Source organism: Cimex lectularius, unplaced genomic scaffold, assembly GCF_000648675.2.
Source record: "Cimex lectularius strain Harlan isolate CLEC.00 unplaced genomic scaffold, Clec_2.1 scaffold88, whole genome shotgun sequence".
In the NCBI taxonomy this organism is placed as follows: Eukaryota; Metazoa; Arthropoda; class Insecta; order Hemiptera; family Cimicidae; genus Cimex; species Cimex lectularius.
In genome coordinates this window covers 1,627,037-1,646,529 of record NW_019392660.1, presented here as the reverse complement: position 1 = coordinate 1,646,529, position 19,493 = coordinate 1,627,037, and the positions used below count along the sequence as shown (strand labels likewise).

At 32.3% G+C, this 19,493-nt stretch overlaps 1 protein-coding gene across 5 annotated transcripts in view; it reads right to left on the bottom strand.

Moving 5' to 3' along the window:
* Positions 1–3,984: 3,984 nt before the first annotated feature.
* LOC106668003 (atypical protein kinase C) overlaps positions 3,985–19,493 on the bottom strand; it is a 341,008-nt gene continuing 325,499 nt past the window's right edge. For all 5 annotated transcript variants that reach the window (XM_024224864.1, XM_024224866.1, XM_024224863.1 and 2 more), the window contains one exon: positions 3,985–5,913. In XM_024224864.1, the coding sequence (XP_024080632.1) occupies positions 5,826–5,913 (88 nt within the window). In that variant the 3' untranslated portion in view covers positions 3,985–5,825. The remainder of the gene's footprint in view (positions 5,914–19,493) is intronic.

Below are 19,493 nucleotides of genomic sequence, written 5' to 3'. Positions count from 1 at the left end.
TTTTTATTACTCTTTCTCTTTATACATATCTATTCTTCATTCTCTTTCTTCTCTCTCTCTCTCTCTCTCTCTTTAGTTATACTTATGTCCACTTTATTAATTGGATAAAGGCGGCTAGTAAGGCTGTTTTTATTTTCCTCCTCAAAAAGAAAACAACGACCTTCAGCTGAACAGATGTGCAGCTTTTTTGCAGTGCAACAGGAGAGGTCATATCAACCCCACAGGAGTTGTTTTTTTTTTAAAGCCAGTTTTTAAATCCGTTAGGGTGGACACTTACAGTGATGTGTCACCGCGCAGTGTTACAAATTTCCAAATAAAGTGGGCTCATCAAATCCCGTCTTTAAAAAGCATTCTGATGTTCATAATGTAGTAACTTATTTATCTTGGAACGTTCAAGATTCCAGGTTTCTACCCATCAATGAAAGTCTAGTGATAAAACTTAAAACATCAATTGACCTGACAATGTAGGTTTGTAAGGTGTGAAGATCAATTTATAGATCAGATTTAAGAAGCTTCTAATTTGTTGGATTTTTGTGCAACATGGCAAACTGTAAGAAAGTTTAATCACTAACATAAAGTCAAATAATCAAAAACTTTCTTTTCTTTCAAATCAAATTGTTATACTAGTTACTAATAGACAATCTACAGGTACATTAAATAATTTATTACAATACAAAATATCATCGAAAAGTCCAAGATAGATATAAAGGGCATGATGTTTCAGGTAAATCATGCAAAATTCTCCATTCGCTTTTGTTATTCTCGGACAAAGTTCATGTAAAAAATGGCCTGTCCAGGATGCCGATAACATCCAGGTGTATGACGGCCGACCCGGGTGAATAAATGATGCACGGAACGACCGTCGGAGGTTTGATCGTAACCCGTGTCCACTGAACCGCGGACAGGGCCCAGGCGAGGAAGAGCGTGTCATCGCTCATGTTTCATGTACATGTCGCAATCAGAATTGACGGAATTAGCACGTCACGCCGATCGTAGAACCTAACTATGAACCTCGTTCCAGGTTTCCAGGAAAATATCCTTATATCATATTTGTTACGTGTACGTAATAAAATTCATTTTATTATTGATTTTTTTTAGGTTTTGGATTCATTTTGAGATTTGAACACTAAGTAAAACCGACGCGTAGAAAATGTCAAAAATTGACTAGTTTGTTTTGGAAGTCCGACTGGAATAACAATTACACTTGTTTCTTCTTTTTTAATCTCGTCAACCGTGGGAATCATGTAGGGGTTAATAAAAAATTAATAGCCAAGTTTTTCTGTTAATCCGGGGAATTCGGGTGTTCGGGGCAAACCACCCGAGAGAGGTGGACAACTTTTTTCCCTTCTGCCCCTTTTCGTATTTCAATTTACTTTGAAAGGGACGAAAGTTGCTCGTCGGTTCTTTCTCTTCTCTATATAATATGTATGTTTATACTCATAAATATTTAGATCCCTCGTTTTCCGACTTATAAGAAACTCCTTCGGAAGATAAGAAGAAAAGTTGCTGTAGCGTTGACGCACTGACATGTTAATAAGAAGGGATCTCGTCACAAGCAACATCAGCGGAATTCCTTATTCCAGATCCTTCAGTGCCAAACCCTTCTTTCTTGAGAATTAACATCCTCGGCCTCCCTTCCGCCAAAAAGCCGGAATAATAAATATTTACATACCTGCCGGCTTATAGATTATTTATATCCCTAGAATAATTCAGGGACTTCAATGAAAGATTCGAAAGTATAACAAACTATTAACTTTTCTCTCTTTTCTATAACCATATCAAATAATCATTTTAAAATGTGTTATTTAGAAGCTTACATTATCTACGTGAAATGAAAATGTACTTTATTCAATATATAATGAGTTACAATTGGAAATATAATAATAAATAAAAGTACACTACGGCTATGGTTCACAACCGTCTGCTGGAAAAATGTAAAAAAATTTATTATTTTTTAATCCATTAGGTTTCGTGGTCCGATGGACTAAATAAATTATTTTCAATTAACTTTTTAAGTAAGGTATTGGTTGGAATAAAAAAGCCAAAGCTTGAGGTAGGTAGATAAAAACTAAAGCTCTCCGTGTTATTTCATTTGTCGCCGAGAATCCAATCAGATTACGCATTTGAAAAGTGGCAAAAAGGAGGGAAAATTCGAGAGGTGAGGTTGAGATGGGAAGCTGTTGTACGAGAGGATAGAAGCCATGTGGTTAGACCAGCGTCGTATTGAGCCGAAGGTCATGGGTTCGAATCCCGCTCATGACACTTGCTTTTTTATCTCAACCGATACCTTACTTAAAGATTAATTAATTGAAAATAATTTATTTGCCCAATCGGACCGCAAAATCTAATGGATTTAAAATGAAATATACTTCTAGATTTTCCCTTTTGATGAATTCTTTTTGTTAACAAATCATGGCTCATAATTATGTTGGCAGGTCTGTTGTAATTATAGTTCAGGTAAGGTTTTCTTATTTGATATATACTTTTTGTTAACAAATTATGGCTAATAATATTAATTATATATATATTGTGTGTGTGCTCGGCTACTCGGGTTACAAACTTTTTCCAGGAGGTTCTGCATGCAAAATGAAGCCAAAAAGTCCTAAATTAACTAAAAACTAAATTTCCTAATTACCCACCTTAACAGTTTCGGAGTTATTTCACTTTTTCTGACTTTTTAAGATTTCACGACCTTGCTTCAAATAAACAATGATCAAAACGAAAGGTTTTTGGGCAAATCCATTGAAAACTATGGTAAATTTCCAGTAAGATGGGATAAATACTAAAATTGTAAACGTTGGTGAAATAAGCGTTTTAGTAGCAAGAACATTGAACAAAAAATTTTTTTTTTCAACGTTGAAAAACTATCGTGATCCTAAACTATTATTTCCAAACCTAGAGAACAGTAAATTTCGGAAAATGTACCACATTAAATATCCTTTGGTGCAATTGCTTTTTTAAATTCTTTTTTCAAATATGAAGAAATTGATGAAAGAAAAGAAAAAAACCGTGATTGAAGGTGGAACATTAAAAAAAAATTCTGAATGAAATTATTTTACCACGGTTTGTTCCTTTCCTTAATCAATTTCTTCATTTTTGAAAAAAGTAATTACAAAAGCAATTGCACCAAAGGATATTTAATGGGGTACATTTTCTGAAATTTGCTGTTCTCTAGGTTTGGAAATATTATTTTAGAACCACCATAGTAAATTTTTCAACTTTGAAAAAAATTTTTTTTTACAAAGTTCTCGCTTTTAAACCGCTTATTTCACTAACGTTTACAGGTTTAGTATTGATGACACCTTATTGGAAATTTAACGTAGTTTTCGATGGTCTCAATGGATTTGTCCTAAACCTTTTAATTTTGGAGTTATCGTTGTTTATTTGAAGCAAGGTCGTGAAATTTTCAAAAAATTAGAAAAATTGGAATAATTCTGAAACTCCTGAGATTCGGACCATTGCTAATTAGGACTTTTTGGTTCCATTTTGAATGTAGAATCTACTGGCAAGTTTGCAACACGAGTAGCCGAACACCCTGTATATTTACATTTGGCTTGTCTGTGACTCCATAGACAAATTATGTTTTATCTGTGCCAGATATTAATGTTTTATTATCGCAATGTTCAAAAGCTGTAAGCTTCCTGAATACTATGGATGCTATAAACGATTCCTTATTTTTTATCGTTGCAAGAAAATTATAGTTAAGGTTTTCCTTTTTGATGTAGACTTTTTTAGTTTTTATTGACAAATAATGGCTAATAATATTTGGCTGGTCTGTGTCTGCATAGACAAATTATCTTTAATATCTGTGCCAACATCCACATATTAATTTTTTTTACAAGCTCCTCTTTCTCAAGATTATCGATGCTCTCACAGACTGACAAATCACGAAAAATGCCTGAAAATTTGTAATCTTTATTGTATGAAAAAATAATAAATGGTAGAATAATGGTTGAATAAAAAATACCAAATATCTATATTTTCTTTATTTTCATTTTTTTTTTCATGGGGCAATACAAATTAAGAAAGTTTTAACTTAATGTATACAAAGAAACAAAAAAATGAATACGTAAAATATACAATCTAAATTGAAAAGAAAGAAATATATAAAATTTTAACTTAATACTGACCTTATAATTCTACCGATAAATTAGTTAATTATTAAGAAAAAATGAAAACAGTGATGGTTGATTAGACGAAGCATAACTATCATAACTAAGCATAAAAAAATTTCCCTCTCATCAAACATAGACACACTTGCCAGAAGGGCGATCCCCGCATCAATCAATAAATTCCTGAAATTTCTATTATTTATTTTTTTAATTTGTACAAATTTCGCCGGTACAATTCAACATACACTAATTTTTTTTGTTTTTACATTCAAATACGCTGGTATTTACAAGGTAATATACACGTATAGAAAGCGATAAATAAAAACTTCTATACATGATTCGACCGATTTATTTTTTATTATTTAATCCTGGTTAAATCGCCGTTTTTGTACATACTTTTCTACAAATATAATTTTGGAAATTTAAAGAAGTTGGAACTAACTATAAAAATTTTAAAAAAATGGGGTGAAAATTTTAAAGAATTGGACATCGCGTTCTTTAATAAATTGACCATTTGTGACTGGAATGTTTTTATATATATTTTTTTTTTATTACGACCGCTCATAAATTTTATGCTCGCGATCGTAGATGTTTTTGTTTTTTTAAATGGCTCGAATAAATTAAAAGACGCAGTGCGAGGATGTAGTTCTTCGTTTAAAATTTCCAGGAATGTTGGGGATGTAAGAATGGCACTTAGTTTTACCTAAATGAACGGCTTTTTGGATTAGGCATTGCAGTCCTTAAATATTTACGTCCATTTCGCCAAGGATTTTTTTTTAAATTTCGTTTCCAAATGGAAGAAAGTTCCGCTTTTAGAAAATAACAAAAATAATTTACAAGCTTTTTAAATTTAAAAAAAAAATTTAAAAACAAATCACTAGTTGGAAGCACAGAAGAAGATACAATAATTTACGTGGTCTCAAAATAAAACAACAATAAGTTAACTATTTTAATTTGGAAATAAAAATATTATTTCTTTAAAAAAATCAAGATAACAGAAAATAATATAAAAAAAGAATACAAAATAAAACGTGCCTTTCGATAAGTTTTAATAGAGTGCATTTTTTCTTTATAATTTTTTTCTTATACTACAGTATATTATTTTTTAATATAGCATATTGGCAATAAATTTTAGCCCTCTATGTATAATATATATATTTATGAAAGTCGTCCGTTTTATTCATAGTTCACTAATACTTATTACTTTTTTATTTTATTTTTATTTTATTTTTTTAATGGGTTATGTTATATCAGTATCGACTACATAGGCGAAGATCCGAGAATTAAGATACTATTGCGGACCCTTAAGGGGTCAAGGGACAGTATAATAGGATTATTCAAATAGGTCAACCCAAAGGGTTTCGGGTTTTTGTTCATATAATCACAGTTACACTTTAGTGCTGCATATTCGACGTATGCTATTTAACGAAAACAAAACCCACTAATGTTAAAAACTGAACAGGTGCGTCATATTTTTCTTTCGTTATCGAGCGTTGCTTTTTTTTTGCTTTTTTTTCGTACCACCTAATTTTTTGACTGCGATCGGAGTATGTGTTGAGCATGATTTTTTGACGTTATTTTTGTTCTCTTTGACGGTGATGTCTATCGGAGTGTTAGGCATGAGAGTAGGCCGGACCTCGAGGATGGTCGTTCTGGCGACCGAGGCAACAGGATGGACCTGAACTCGATCACTGGGTCCTCCCAGCATTCTTGTCACACGCAGTCCTCCAGGGACATCAACAACGGGTTTACGTACTCGAACCCTTCGAACTCGCTTTGGTCTATCTTCTCGATCACACGCCTGGAACAAAAGAAACCAAAAATACTTTAAAACATCAATTTTGAAAATCACTACAAAAGCACATAACAAAATTTGAAACGTTAAAAACAAACAGTCGCCAAGATCAGTGTTGAGATTTATTTTTAGTATTTTTTTGCCTATACTTCTTAGTATGATTCTAGTTACTAAAAGCCATGAATGAAGGAACTGGATGAAATGCACATATGAATATAAAAAGGAAGATATACCCGTTGATTTTGGATAGTGTCATAGACATAATAAACTTCTGAACTGGGTAAATTTAAGTGAATTTTACAAATTTTCACAGGGTGGTGAACTTTTCGATGCTTAAACTACCAAGCCCAGTTGTAGTTTATGTCAAGTTGTCCGTTGTACGGAGACTCAGATGGGCCATTGAGGCTGCAGGCTGCTGAGATGATCCGATGATAAATAAAGCTTGCTATGAACTGAACTCCTGCGTGTGTAAAAATAAAGGCTTAACGATAAATTACCCGTTGGGTAGTCGATTGTAATAAAAAATCTATGGGCTATCCCGGGATACGAACCCTGGACCGCTAATGTGGCAACTACGAGTAAGATAAAAAAAAAAATATTTAAAAAATCTTCGATGCTCAATTTTATATTCTCGTAGCTTGTAAGGATTGTGTTGGAATGTGTAGGCAGGTTATGTAAATGGTAAATAGGATGGGACCAAGAATGCTTCCTTGTGAGACGCCGGCCTGGATCGGTCTTCTTTCTGAGAACACATCGCCGATGTAAACAAAAATTGCTGATCTTTCTCTCGTTTTACAACCCTACGCGAGAATAAGACTCAAAAATAAAATTTGGAAACCTAGTTGTTTTTACCTAATACTACTAGCCGTTTTTTTTAGGGTAAAGCATGTTGCTGAATCTCTAACTTTATACTCTTACAATCTTAACATTTTTAAAAATACATTTCACCTTCTTGGGGTGTTTTACATGTTTTGGTAATTTTTACAAAATATTCATGGAAATGATGAATGATAGAGTGAGTGCAGTGTTCAATCCTTTTTAAAAAGATATTTCCTACTCACAGTAAGTTGTTTTCCATCGATTTCGGGCTTTTACCTCATCATCAGTTGAAGGAGTTCTACAACCATACTCACGACATGAATTGCAAAAGTGTTTTGTTCAAATCAAAAGTCCTTTGCACATCGCCGATATAAACAAAAATTGCTAATCTTTCTCTCGTTTTAAAACCCTACGCGAGAGTAAGACTCAAAAATAAAATTTGAAAACATAGTTGTTTTTACCTAATAACTAGCCGTTTTTTAGGGTAAAGTATGTTGCTGAAATCTCTAACTTTATACACTTACAATCTTAACATTTTTAAGAATACATTTCACCTTCTTGGGGTGTTTTACATGTTTTGGTAATTTTTACAAAATATTCATGGAAATGATGAATGATGGAGTGAGTTCGGTGTTCAATCCCTTTTAAAAAGATATTTCCATCGATTTCGAGCTTTTACCTCATCATCAGTTGAAGGAGTTCTACAACCATACTCTCGACATGAATTGCAAAAGTGTTTTGTTAAAATCAAAAGTACTTTGCAATTCATGTCGAGAGACGTTGTTGTAGAACTACTTCAACCTGATGATGAGCTATAAGCTCGAAATCTGGATCATTGGAAAACAACTTACTGTGAGTAGGAAACATCTTTTTAAAAAGGAATGAACACCGCACTCACTCCATCATTCATCAATTCCATGAATATTTTGTAAAAATTACCGAAACATGTTAAAACACCCCAAGAAGGTGAAAGGAATTATTAAAAATGTTAATATTGTAAGAGTATAAAGATAGAGATTTCAGCAACATGCTTTACCCTAAAGAAAAGGCTAGTAGTATTAGGTAAAATTCACGTGTCTTGACATGAATTGCAAAAGACTTTTGATTTGAACAAAACCCTTTTGCAATTCATGTCGAGAGTTTGGTTGTAGAACTTCAACTGATGATGAGCTAAAAGCTCGAAATCGATGGAAAACAACTTACTGTGAGTAGGAAATATCTTTTTAAAAAGGATTGAACACCGCACTCACTCCATCATTCATCATTTCCATGAATATTTTGTAAAAATTACCAAAAACATGTAAAACACCCCAAGAAAGTGAAAAGTATTCTTTAAAATGTTAATATTGTAAGTTAGAGATTTCAGCAGCATGCTTTACCCTAAAGAAACGGCTAGTAGTATTAGGTAAAATTCACGTGTCTTGATATGAATTGCAAAAGACTTTTGATCTGAACAAACACTTTTGCAATTCGTGTCGAGAGTATGGTTGTAGAACTTCAACTGATGATGAGCTAAAAGCTCGAAATCGATGGAAAACAACTTACTGTGAGTAGGAACTATCTTTTTAAAAATCGATTAAAACCCTTGTATAAAATAATATCCTGACTTCCTGAAAATATTATTTTTATTGGAAGGATGCTTGAACATCATAATTAAGGATTTAGTATATAAATGATGTTGATAATAATTTATCTTTATTAATGAACCTGTTAATTACATCCTTGCTTTAATGCAGGATTTATCTCGAATCTCGGTTTCTTCAGGTTAATTAAGTTGACGATTATCAAAAATCGAAACATTTTCACTTTTGTAGGTTAGAAAAGAGGTCCGACAAAGTGTAAAACTGCGATTTCGACCGATCGACCTTCTTAAACGGTAAAATCGGATTGTTTGGAGAAACGTGGGTGTTTAAGATGTGTGAATAAAGCTGACCGTTGGCCAGATATCCGTTGTCTAGGCGTGACAGCCTTTGGGGGGACATCCTTGGGTTCATTAGGCAAGGACAGTACGCCCATTAGCCACACTCGGCTGACACCTTTCTTCCCTTTCGCACCGCTCTCCCACACCGGCAAAGCCACCCCTCACGACATTTCACACTTAACTTATCACCACTCTCACTTTTTTCCTCCTACCAACCCGTCAAAAAATGACGTGTCTCGACGTCTGCCTTTTTGCTTAGGGAATCAGTTTAAATGGTTTTTAAAAAAACTGGACCTCGTCAAAAATATTTCGTTTATCAATCATACTTCTTTTTTCTTGTCCTCTGTATATATATCTTGTTCGGATATAAAAGGATTTGTTTTTTTGTGGTTTTCAATCATCCTTCAAGCGGAACTAACACTCGTGGTTAAAAATTTTGACACCGGAAACCGTTACAAGGCAGTTTTTTAAAATATTTGTTCAACCAAAATCTTCTTCAACCCAATCAGAATAACATACATTAAATTAAAAAAAAAATACATTATTACAATAATCACTTTTATTTAAACTATGTTAAATAAAAGTTTCACACGTAAAATAACCCCGTATCGAAATTTCTTTTTTCTGGATATAAACAGGGATTTGGCCCCCTTTTCGTGAAAATCTAGTTTCACTAAACTATTTGCAGTCATGGTTGTATCATTTTATCACAAGATACGCTGTGGGGGATGTTTATGCATAAATCTTTACAATATGTTTGACAAACGGAAATCAAACGATTTTTTTCATGCCGGGAGATTCTAGATCTTATGCGCTTATTCAAGTCCCGAGCAGTTTTACCAAACGGCTTGCACTTAGGTTGTGACAGCGTCTGAATTTCTTCATTTTTTTTGTGTTATCATTTCATAAGTAGTTATCATAAATATCAGTACGTAAAAAACGTTTTTTCTTTTAAATTAATTGATAACAGATTAGATTACATTTCCTTTTATCATCCAATTCGTTGTCAATTTTTTTTACAAATAACCAATTTATAATGATAAATATAAAAATATAAGCATGTAAAGTAAAATACCTGAGTGTGAGATATTTTTCGAAATATAAAATAATTCGGCTCTTAGAAAATCATATGTAAATTGATAATTAAATTTATTAAGGTATGTAAAATCAAATATAAAATTGGTTCTTATTTCAAATCCCACATGAAATTTAATTACAAAATTGGAATTAAAAGCAGATTGTAGAGTTCTTTTAAAATTATTTCGTCCAGTTAACAATTTTTAATGTCAAACTGACCCTTTTTAATTACAAATTAACCCTTTTCGATATCAAAGTGAACGTCAAATTAAGGGTTTTTAATTTTCAATTAACCCTTTTTAATTTGAAATTACCTCCTTTTCTTTAAATCGTAACAACAAAGTTAGGAGATGGTATGAAATAAAATAAGCCTGTAAAGTAAAATTCCTGAGTGTGAGATTTTCGCAAAATATAAAATAATTGGGCTCTTAGAAAATCATATGAATATTGATAATTAAATTTAAAATAATTGATAATTACATTTATAAGTTATGTAAAAACAAATATAAAAGTGGTTCTTATGTCACATACCACATGAAATTTAAATATAATTGGAATTAAAAGCAGATGATAGTTATATTAAAATATAAGCATGTAAAGTAAAATTCCTGAGTGTGAGATTTTTGCAAAATATAAAATAATTGGGCTCTTAGAAAATCATATGAATATTGATAATTAAATTTAAAATAATTGATAATTACATTTATAAGTTATGTAAAAACAAATATAAAAGTGGTTCTTATATCAAATACCACATGAAATTTAATTATAATTGGAATTAAAAGTAGATGGTAGAGTTCTATTAAAATGTAAGCATTTAAAATAAAATTCTTGAGTGTGAGATTTTTGCAAATTATAAAATAATTGGGCTCTTAGAAAATCATATGTAAATTTATAATTAAATTTAAAATAATTGATAATTAAATGTATAAGTTATGTAAAATCAAATATAAAAGTGGTTCTTATCTCTAATACCACATGAAATTTAATTACAAAATTGGAATTAAAATCAGATGGTAGAGTTCTTTTAAAATATAAGCAAGTGAAGTAAAATTCCTATTTAAGATTTTTTTTTAAATATAAAATTATTAAAATTTAAAAGATCATATGCAGATTAATTACAACTAATCTAAAAGTAGTGTACAATTAAATATAAAATGGGTCCTTATATCAAATATTACAGAAAATTAATTACGATTGGAATTAAAAGTTTAAAATTAAATATAAAATTAAATTAAAGATTTCGTTAAATATAAAATACACCTATTATTTTAAAAAACTCTCATTAATAAAAGAATCCATTCTTTTATGTGCTTTTATTCTTTTATGTTTAATTCTATATGATTTTTTTACTTCATCGTAATTAATTTTTTATATTTAAAAAAATCGCAAATATGCATGAATCTTACTTTACATGTATTTATTTTACATATATTTGGATACCAACTCCTTTGCTTTTTAATGCTTTAAAGAAGGGTTAATTAGTCATAAAAAAAAGTTAGTTTGAAAATTAAATTGGTTAATTTAACATTAAAAAGTGTTAATGTGAAATTAAAAAGGCTATTGTGACATTAAAAAGTGTTAATTTAAAAGGAAAGAAAAGTTAATTTTTAGTTTATGAGGGGTAATTTAAAATGTAAAAACGTTAATTTGAAGTTAAAAACGGTTAATTTAAATATTTACATGACCGGAATACATTAACCAATAAATAACTAAACATCTGTCATCTAGGCCAAGGATAGGATGGATAGGAACATGCAATAACAAAGGACCGAAAATAGGACAGACCATGCACATGTAAAAAAAATTAAATTAATAACCGGTAATAAAATCTGTTGAGAAAATACACCTAACAATCTCCAGATTTTTGATAGTATCAGCGAAAAAACTAAAATTAATTCCAGTGTTAGTTTAGTGTTTTAGTTTTATTTGTTACATTGTACAAAAGATATCTTCTAAAATCATCCCCGGTTGGTCAAAAGTTGCCGGTTATTGATCCGTCCAATATTTCGGCTATTCCAAAGTCAGCGTTTACACCCAAAGTTTGTTGATCTTATTGTTAGGTCTACTCCCCAGACCACTCTGTATAACTTTACAATTTGCTAAGTCACGCTGGGAATATGCTAATCATAAAATATTATCGAGATGATTAGTTTAAAAAAGTCAGGAAATAAGATCTAATGCCTTTATTTGATAAATAACATCAAATCATTCAACATGTTGAAAAATGCTTTTCTTTTCATACTGGTTAACAAGTAACAATGACAAATAACAAAATATAAGCAGAAGTTATTCACTTTCACTAATATGTAGTGTAATTTATTGGAATGAGAGCTTTTCAATGAGTTTGTAGTGATAGGAAAATTTTTGTGAAAGTTACAGTGATCGAATTTCTCGACAATTCTGGACAAAGTAAACGTTTAGATCTTGATGCTAAGATTTTTTTATAAGTCTAATACCCATCCTAGATTTGCATGATATTATGTTTCATGGTTGTTGGCACCCCAGTTTTTTATATAACTAATTTAAGAGGATTGATGTTGTACACAACATTCCACCACCGGTCCTCTCACACTACACATTCTCGCCAATAAATACATTCACTCTCAACACAGTACGAAACTATTATTACTATATACAATAAATAAAACAACTCTATGGTCTCTAAAAATCGGAAGAGCGTGACCAACCTGCCATGTCCTATTCTTGTTCGGGTGAGATGACACTTCTACAAATCAGAATGCTCTTGCTACGCGAGGACGATTTTCTTTTAATCTAGCTTTTTATTGCATTTTTAGCGTCAGGGATCTCGGTGGTTAAGACCGGAAGTTGGGACCTCCTTGGCCTTAGCCCCTTATCCGCTTTATCCTTACCCTCCAGACCTCTGGGGATTAAGAAAAGGATGGATGTGGAAGAAAAAAATCTTTGAATCTGTATTCTGGCTGAAGGGGCTAAAGGCAACCGTGTTACTGTCTATTTTCAAAGTTGTTAATGTATTAATTATGTAAAACATATTATTATACATATTTGCATAATAACAAGGTATATAAGGAAAGTATTTAAATTAACCGTTATGAACATCACAATTAATTTTTTTAATTTTAAATTAAAAATTAACTTTTTTAACTTTTAACTTTAACTTTTTAATGACAAAATAACCTTTTAAACCTGAAATGAGCCTCAGACTAACCATTTTAAATGTCAAACTAAGGCTTTTTAATTTCACATAAACACTTTTTAATGTCAAATTAACCAATTTAATTTTCAAACAAACCTTTCTCATGCATAATTAACCCTTCTTTAAAGCATTAAAAAGCGTAGGAGTTGGTATCCAAATATATGTAAAATAAATACATGTAAAGTAAAGTTCTTGAATATTTACGATTTTTTTAAATACAAAAAATTAATTACGATTAAGTAAAAAAATCATATAAAATTAAAGGTGTATTTTATGTTTAACGAAATCATTAATTTAATTTTAAACTTTTAATTCGAATCGTAATTAATTTTCTGTGGTATTTGATATAAGAACTAATTTTATATTCAATTTTACATTACTTTTAAATTAGTTGTAATGAATCTTCATATGTTCTTTTAAATTATAAATTTAAATTATTTTATATTTTAAAAAAATCTTAAATAGGAATTTACTTCACTTGCTTATATTTTAAAAGAACTCTACCTTCTGCTTTTAATTCCAATTATAATTAAATTTCATGTGGTATTTGATATAAGAACCACTTTTATATTTGATTTTATTTAACTTATAAATTTAATTATCAATTATTTTAGATTTAATTATCAATTTTCATATGATTTTCCAAGAGCTCAATTATTTTATTTTCTGCAAAAATCTTACACTCAGGAATTTTACTTTACATGCTTATATTTTATTATAACTACCATTTGCTTTTAATTCCAATTATATTTAAATTTCATGTGGTATGTATTAATTTGTAATTAAAAATGGTCAGTTTGAATTAAAAAGCGTCAATTTGTCATTAAAAAGTGTTAATTTGCCGAAAAAAGCTACATATGGGACAAAATTCCCATGATTTTTACAATATTGACATTGAACATAATCCATATTGTGACAATTAATGATAACTGACGTTTTAATTACTTTTATTAACTGTAATTCTAACGTTCTTAATCTAACTTTTCGTCCAACCAAATCCTTTAATCAAAAGCGTAATTAATTTAAAAAATAAACATAAAATTGAAAACCGAAAAAAATTGAAGAGGATTTTATCAGATGGCGTTTTATAAAATTGCTTAATTGGATTTCTATTGTGGCCCATGCTTTTTTAATTAAAATAGTTGAAATATAAGCGCTACTTTAATGTATTGAAATAATTTACGAGGCCTAGTACCTCTGCTGTTTAATAAAACTAAAACACTATACTAATATTGCTAGAAATCATTTTGTTTTTTCGCTGATACTAACAGAAAAGTAGAGATTTTTAGGTGCATTTTTCAGCAAATTTTATTACCGGTTTTTAATATTGGGTTGTCCGGAAAATAATGCAGGATTTTGGTATTAAACAAAAAAAAAGAAACTAGTTACTTTAAAGCAATGTTCTTTAATCAAAATAATTTCCCATACTCTCAATACATTTCTCCCAACGTGTTGGTAACTTATTAATTCCGTCTGAGTAGAATTCAGAATTTTTAGAATTGATAAAGTCAATAAATGCATTTTCCAGTTCCGTTTGATTTTTGAATATTATGTGTTGTAAGTAGTGGTCCAGGTGTCTAAAAAAATGGTAGTCAGTAGGCGAGAGGTCCGGAGAGTAGGGTGGGTGAGGCAAAGTTTCATAGCCAAGCTCCAATAATTTTTGTGACGTTACACGTGACACATGTGGTCGAGCGTTGTCATGCAACAAAATGGGCCCTTTCCGATTGACCAAAGAGGGCTTCATTACTGCCAATTTCTGATGCATGGTATTAATTTGGTTACAGTATGATTCAGCATTGATGGTTTCGCCAGGATTTAAGAAGCTGTAGTGTATTAAACCAAATGAAGCCCACCATACCGTAACCATTACCTTTTTTTGATGAGTTGGGGGCTTTGGAAAATGTATTGGAGCTTCTCCTTTGTCGAGCCACTGTCCAGAACGTCTAGTGTTATCGTAGAGAATCCACTTTTCGTCACATGTAACAATTCTGGCCAGAAATGGGTCATTTTTGTTTCGACAAAGAAGTGATGCACAAACATCAAAGCGCTGATTTTTTTGGCGATCGTTTAATGAGTGTGGAACCCAATTTTCGAGTTTTTTCACTTTTCCAATCGCCTTGAGGTGGTCAGCGACGGTCGTTTTACTGACTTTGAGTTGCTCTGCAAGTTCTCGAACAGTTGTTTTGGGGTTTTCTTCCACCACTGATCGCAGAACATCATCATTAAGAGAGGAAGGCCTTCCACGACCTTCTTCATCTTCAAGGCTGAAATCTCCCTCCCGAAATTTTTTAAACCACCTTTGCACAGTGCACTCATTAACACAACCCTCGCCCCAGACTTGGTTAATGTTTCTAGCCGTTTGGGCTCCGCTTCGGCCGAGTTTAAACTCGTAAAAGAAAATCGTACGAAATTCTCGCTTTGACATTATAAGGATGACTGAATTATTTCCAAGTAGCGGAATGCTACAGAGGTAAACAAACAATATCATTTGGAAGAGGATTAATAAGTGTTGACATTCATACAAATGAGTAATCCTGTAAACGTAAACAGAATATTTTATATAGATTTTTTTTAATGAAAACTTAAAATCCTGCATTATTTTCCGGACAACCCGATAGTTATCAATTTTTTAAAAATTATTATTTGTCTCGGTTTAAAGGTAAGGGGATAATATGAAATTAAAAAGCGTTAATTTGCAGTTCAAAAACTTAATTTGAAATTAAAAGAACTTAATTTGAAATTAACGTGTCAATTTGACGAAAAACGCTATATATGGGACAAAATGCCCATAATTTTTACAATACTGACATTGAACATAATCCATATATGGTATTTGCTAGATATAATTGACGTTTAATTAATTATAATTTTAATCTAACGTTTCGCTCAACTAAAAAAAATTGTAGAGGATGTTATAAGATGGCGTTTTTTGACAAAAAAAGCTATATATGGGACAAAATGTCCATGATTTTTTCAATACTGACATTGAACATAATCCATATATGAATTTGATAATGATAATTGACGTTTTAATTACTATAATTTTAATCTAACGTTTCGATCAACCAAACAACTTAGATTAAAAGCATAATTAATTTAAAAAGTGGACATAATGTTGAAGACCGAAAAAAATTGTAGAGGATTTTATAAGATGGCGTTTTTTGACAAAAAAAAAGCTATATATGGGACAAAATGCCCATGATTTTTTCAATACTGACATTGAACATAATTCATATATGAATTTGATAATGATAATTGACGTTTTAATTGCTATAATTTTAATCTAATGTTTCGATCAACCAAACAACTTAGCTTAAAAGCATAATTAATTTAAAAAGTGGGCATAATGTTGAAAACCAAAAAAAATTAAAGAGGTTTTATCAGATGGCGTTTTATAAAATTGCTTAATTGGATTTTTATTATGGTCCATGTTTTGTAATAAAAATAGTTGTATTTGTAATAAAAAATAGTTGTAATTGTATAATCAATGAAATAAAAATAAAACTACTAATAAGACTAGAAATGATTTATTTTTTCGTTGATACTATCAGAAAACAAGATTTTCAACAGAGTTTATGCTCGTTTTTAATAGTTTTTCATTTTTATATATATTTTTTTGTGTATACGGCCCGTCCTGTTATCGGTTCTTTGTTGTTACTTGTTCCTATTCATGAGATGACAGTCGTTTATTTTTTAATGTATTCCGTCTGTCGTGAGGGGTGAAAATCCTTTGAGGCGGTAACTGCAGACCTGTTTGTCGACATAAAAGGGGACGAGACCTTTGACAAGATCCGCCCATCAGTCACGCTTCCATCCGCCGACTCAATAACGGTTTTAGCAGACAGTGACTTTCCACGAGGAGGAGAAATCCCCGAAATTGTATTGTATCGAGTATATCGGGGATTTCAGTTTCTCCAATGGAATAAGCGGGGGGGACGGGCGATAAGTGTATCTCCGGAGGAAAAATATCCACGGGGTTAGGCGAAGGCGTAGTGTTGTTTGCCCAGGGGGGAAGTATTGTTTCTGAGATAAGTCTGAGGCCGGCCCCCGAGGCTGTTTGCCCTTCCCCGGCCTCTTTGTGACCGACCAGTGATAAGAAAACTTGGGGACTCTCCGAGATATTGGGTCATATAATGCTACCGGACTCCCTCTCCCTATACATTTATGTATGAGATTCAGGTCCATCTGAATACACTGCCTTTCCGACACTTAATTGCCAGAGTATTAAGGGATGGAATCGCCGGGATTTCAGAGCGGAATAAAAACCCTGTGGGCACATAACACGTGCTATTATGCCCCCATGAACATACCGTCTCTATCCACGGTCGAAATAACGCTCATCCTCGCTTTTAATGACAGCGGTAGCATTCCCTCCTTTCTAATGTTTCATGGGTTTCTATATCACACCCGAAATGGATAAGCTACTAATCCTCAGCCTTTCTGAATTAAACTCATCCATGTCTATTAAAACATACATGTAATGTAATTACTTTTATATATATATAAAGTCCCATTAGAGTTCGTGGTCCGATTGACCAATTAACTTTTTTCAATTAATTAATTTTTATGAAAAGTATTGGTTGAGATAAAAAAAAGTCAGTATCACAAGCGGGATTAGAACCCACGACCTTCGGCTAAACACGTCGCTGCTCTACCACTCTGCCACTTGAGCTATCGTGGCGAAATCTTCACGAAAGCTGTCCGTTGCCTTCATTTGTCGCCGAGAATCGAATAGATTACACGACATTTGAAAAATGGCAAAAAGGAGGGAAAATTGGAAAGGTGAGGTTGAGATGGGAAGTTAGTGTCCGAGTGGATCAAGGCCACGATAGCTCAAGTGGTAGAGCAGCGGCGTATTGAACCGAAGGTCGTGGGTTCGAATCCCGCTCGTTACACTGACTTTTTTATCTCAACCAATATCTTTCATAAAGCTTAATTAATTATATATATAAGTTTCACTCCACTGTTATAACCGGTGTATCCGTTAATTCATTTGTGGAGTGAAGAAAAGGCCAGGTACTTAAGTATTGGCAGAAGCAGAAGCAGAGGTTTAAAGTTTATTGTAGTTGTTTTTCACCATATTTTTATGGGTGCGCGCCGGTTCGGAGAAATAAAATTGAAAAAAATTACGCCCCCCGGTTTCATCAACTCCCGACGAGAGCGCTGTTTATTAGCTAAATTCGGCAGTGACGTTTGCCAAAAAACTAACAGAACAAAATAAAACCAAAAATTTTAGATCTTTATCAGATGTCTGCCCGAACCCGGGGTGATGTTTCGCCTTGGGGGTGCATGATTGTTAACAAAATTAAATGAAAACATTCTATATATTGAAAGTGATATAAATTACAATATAAGAAAAAAAAGGAAAGGAAAAAGTGAAAAAAGGAAGGAGAAAGGACGAGAACTGGAAGCGAAAAAGGACCGGACAATAACGGGCTAGAGAGTCGATCGGATAGGATTCACAGGTTTAGTAGGGCTTTTCAGCACGATTAGCAGTAACGTGGATTAGCGGGTTTTGGTAAAAATAAAGTTCGCGACTTTAAGCCGACCACCGAAGTTAAAATAATTTGTGTGCACTTGTAAAGAAAGATGACAATTGAAGCCAAAAGGATATGAGATAGGAAGGAAAGCCAGTGGACCTGGAGAAATGAAATGAATAACGAAAACAAAGAAATGGAAGTAATAATGAACAGAGGAGCTGATACAAAATGGAAGCAAAAAAAAACAAGAAACTAGAAGAACATTGGAAATGATGATACATCGGAAGCTGGAAAACGTGAATTCAGGTAAGCGGAAGAAACTAGTAAACATTTAGCATAATAAGTTGGAAACATTGGAAGCAGAGATGCATAGGAAATTGGAAAACACTGGAAGCAGGAATACCCTGGAAGTAGAAATGATGAATGATGGAGTGAGTGCGGTGTCCAATCCTTTTTAAAAAGATGTTCCTACTCACAGTAAGTTGTTTTGCAACGATACGGATTTCGAGCCCTTAACTCATCATCAGGTTGAAGGATTTGTACGAATTCTAGAACTATGATGATGAGCTGAGGGCTCGAAATCCGGATTGTTGGAAAACAACTTACTGTGAGTAGGAACTATCTTTTTAAAAAGGATTACCCTGGAAGTTGGAAAACATTGGAAGCAGAGATGCGTAGAGAAAGCTTGAAAAAATGAGAAGCAGGGTTGTATAGGAATTTCGAAATAATTAAAAGCAGAGAAGCACAAGAAGCAGGGATGTATAAGAAATTTTTAAACATTAGAAATAGAAATGCACACAATGTAGGAAAACATTAGAAGCAGAGATGCACAGAAAGTGGAAAACATTGGCAGCAGGATGCTTAGAGAACGCTGGAAAACATGAAAAGCAGGGATGCACAGGAAGCTTAAAAACATGAGAGGGACGGATGCATGACAAATTGGAAGGGATTTGAAAATCATTAGAAGCAGAGAAGCACACGAAGCTGGAAAACATTAGAAGGAGAGTTGCATAAGAAATTGGAAACAGGATACCCTGGAGGTTGCAAAACAATGGCAGAAGTGATGCATAGGAAACTTGAAAGCATGAGAAGCTGGGATGGATAGGAAATT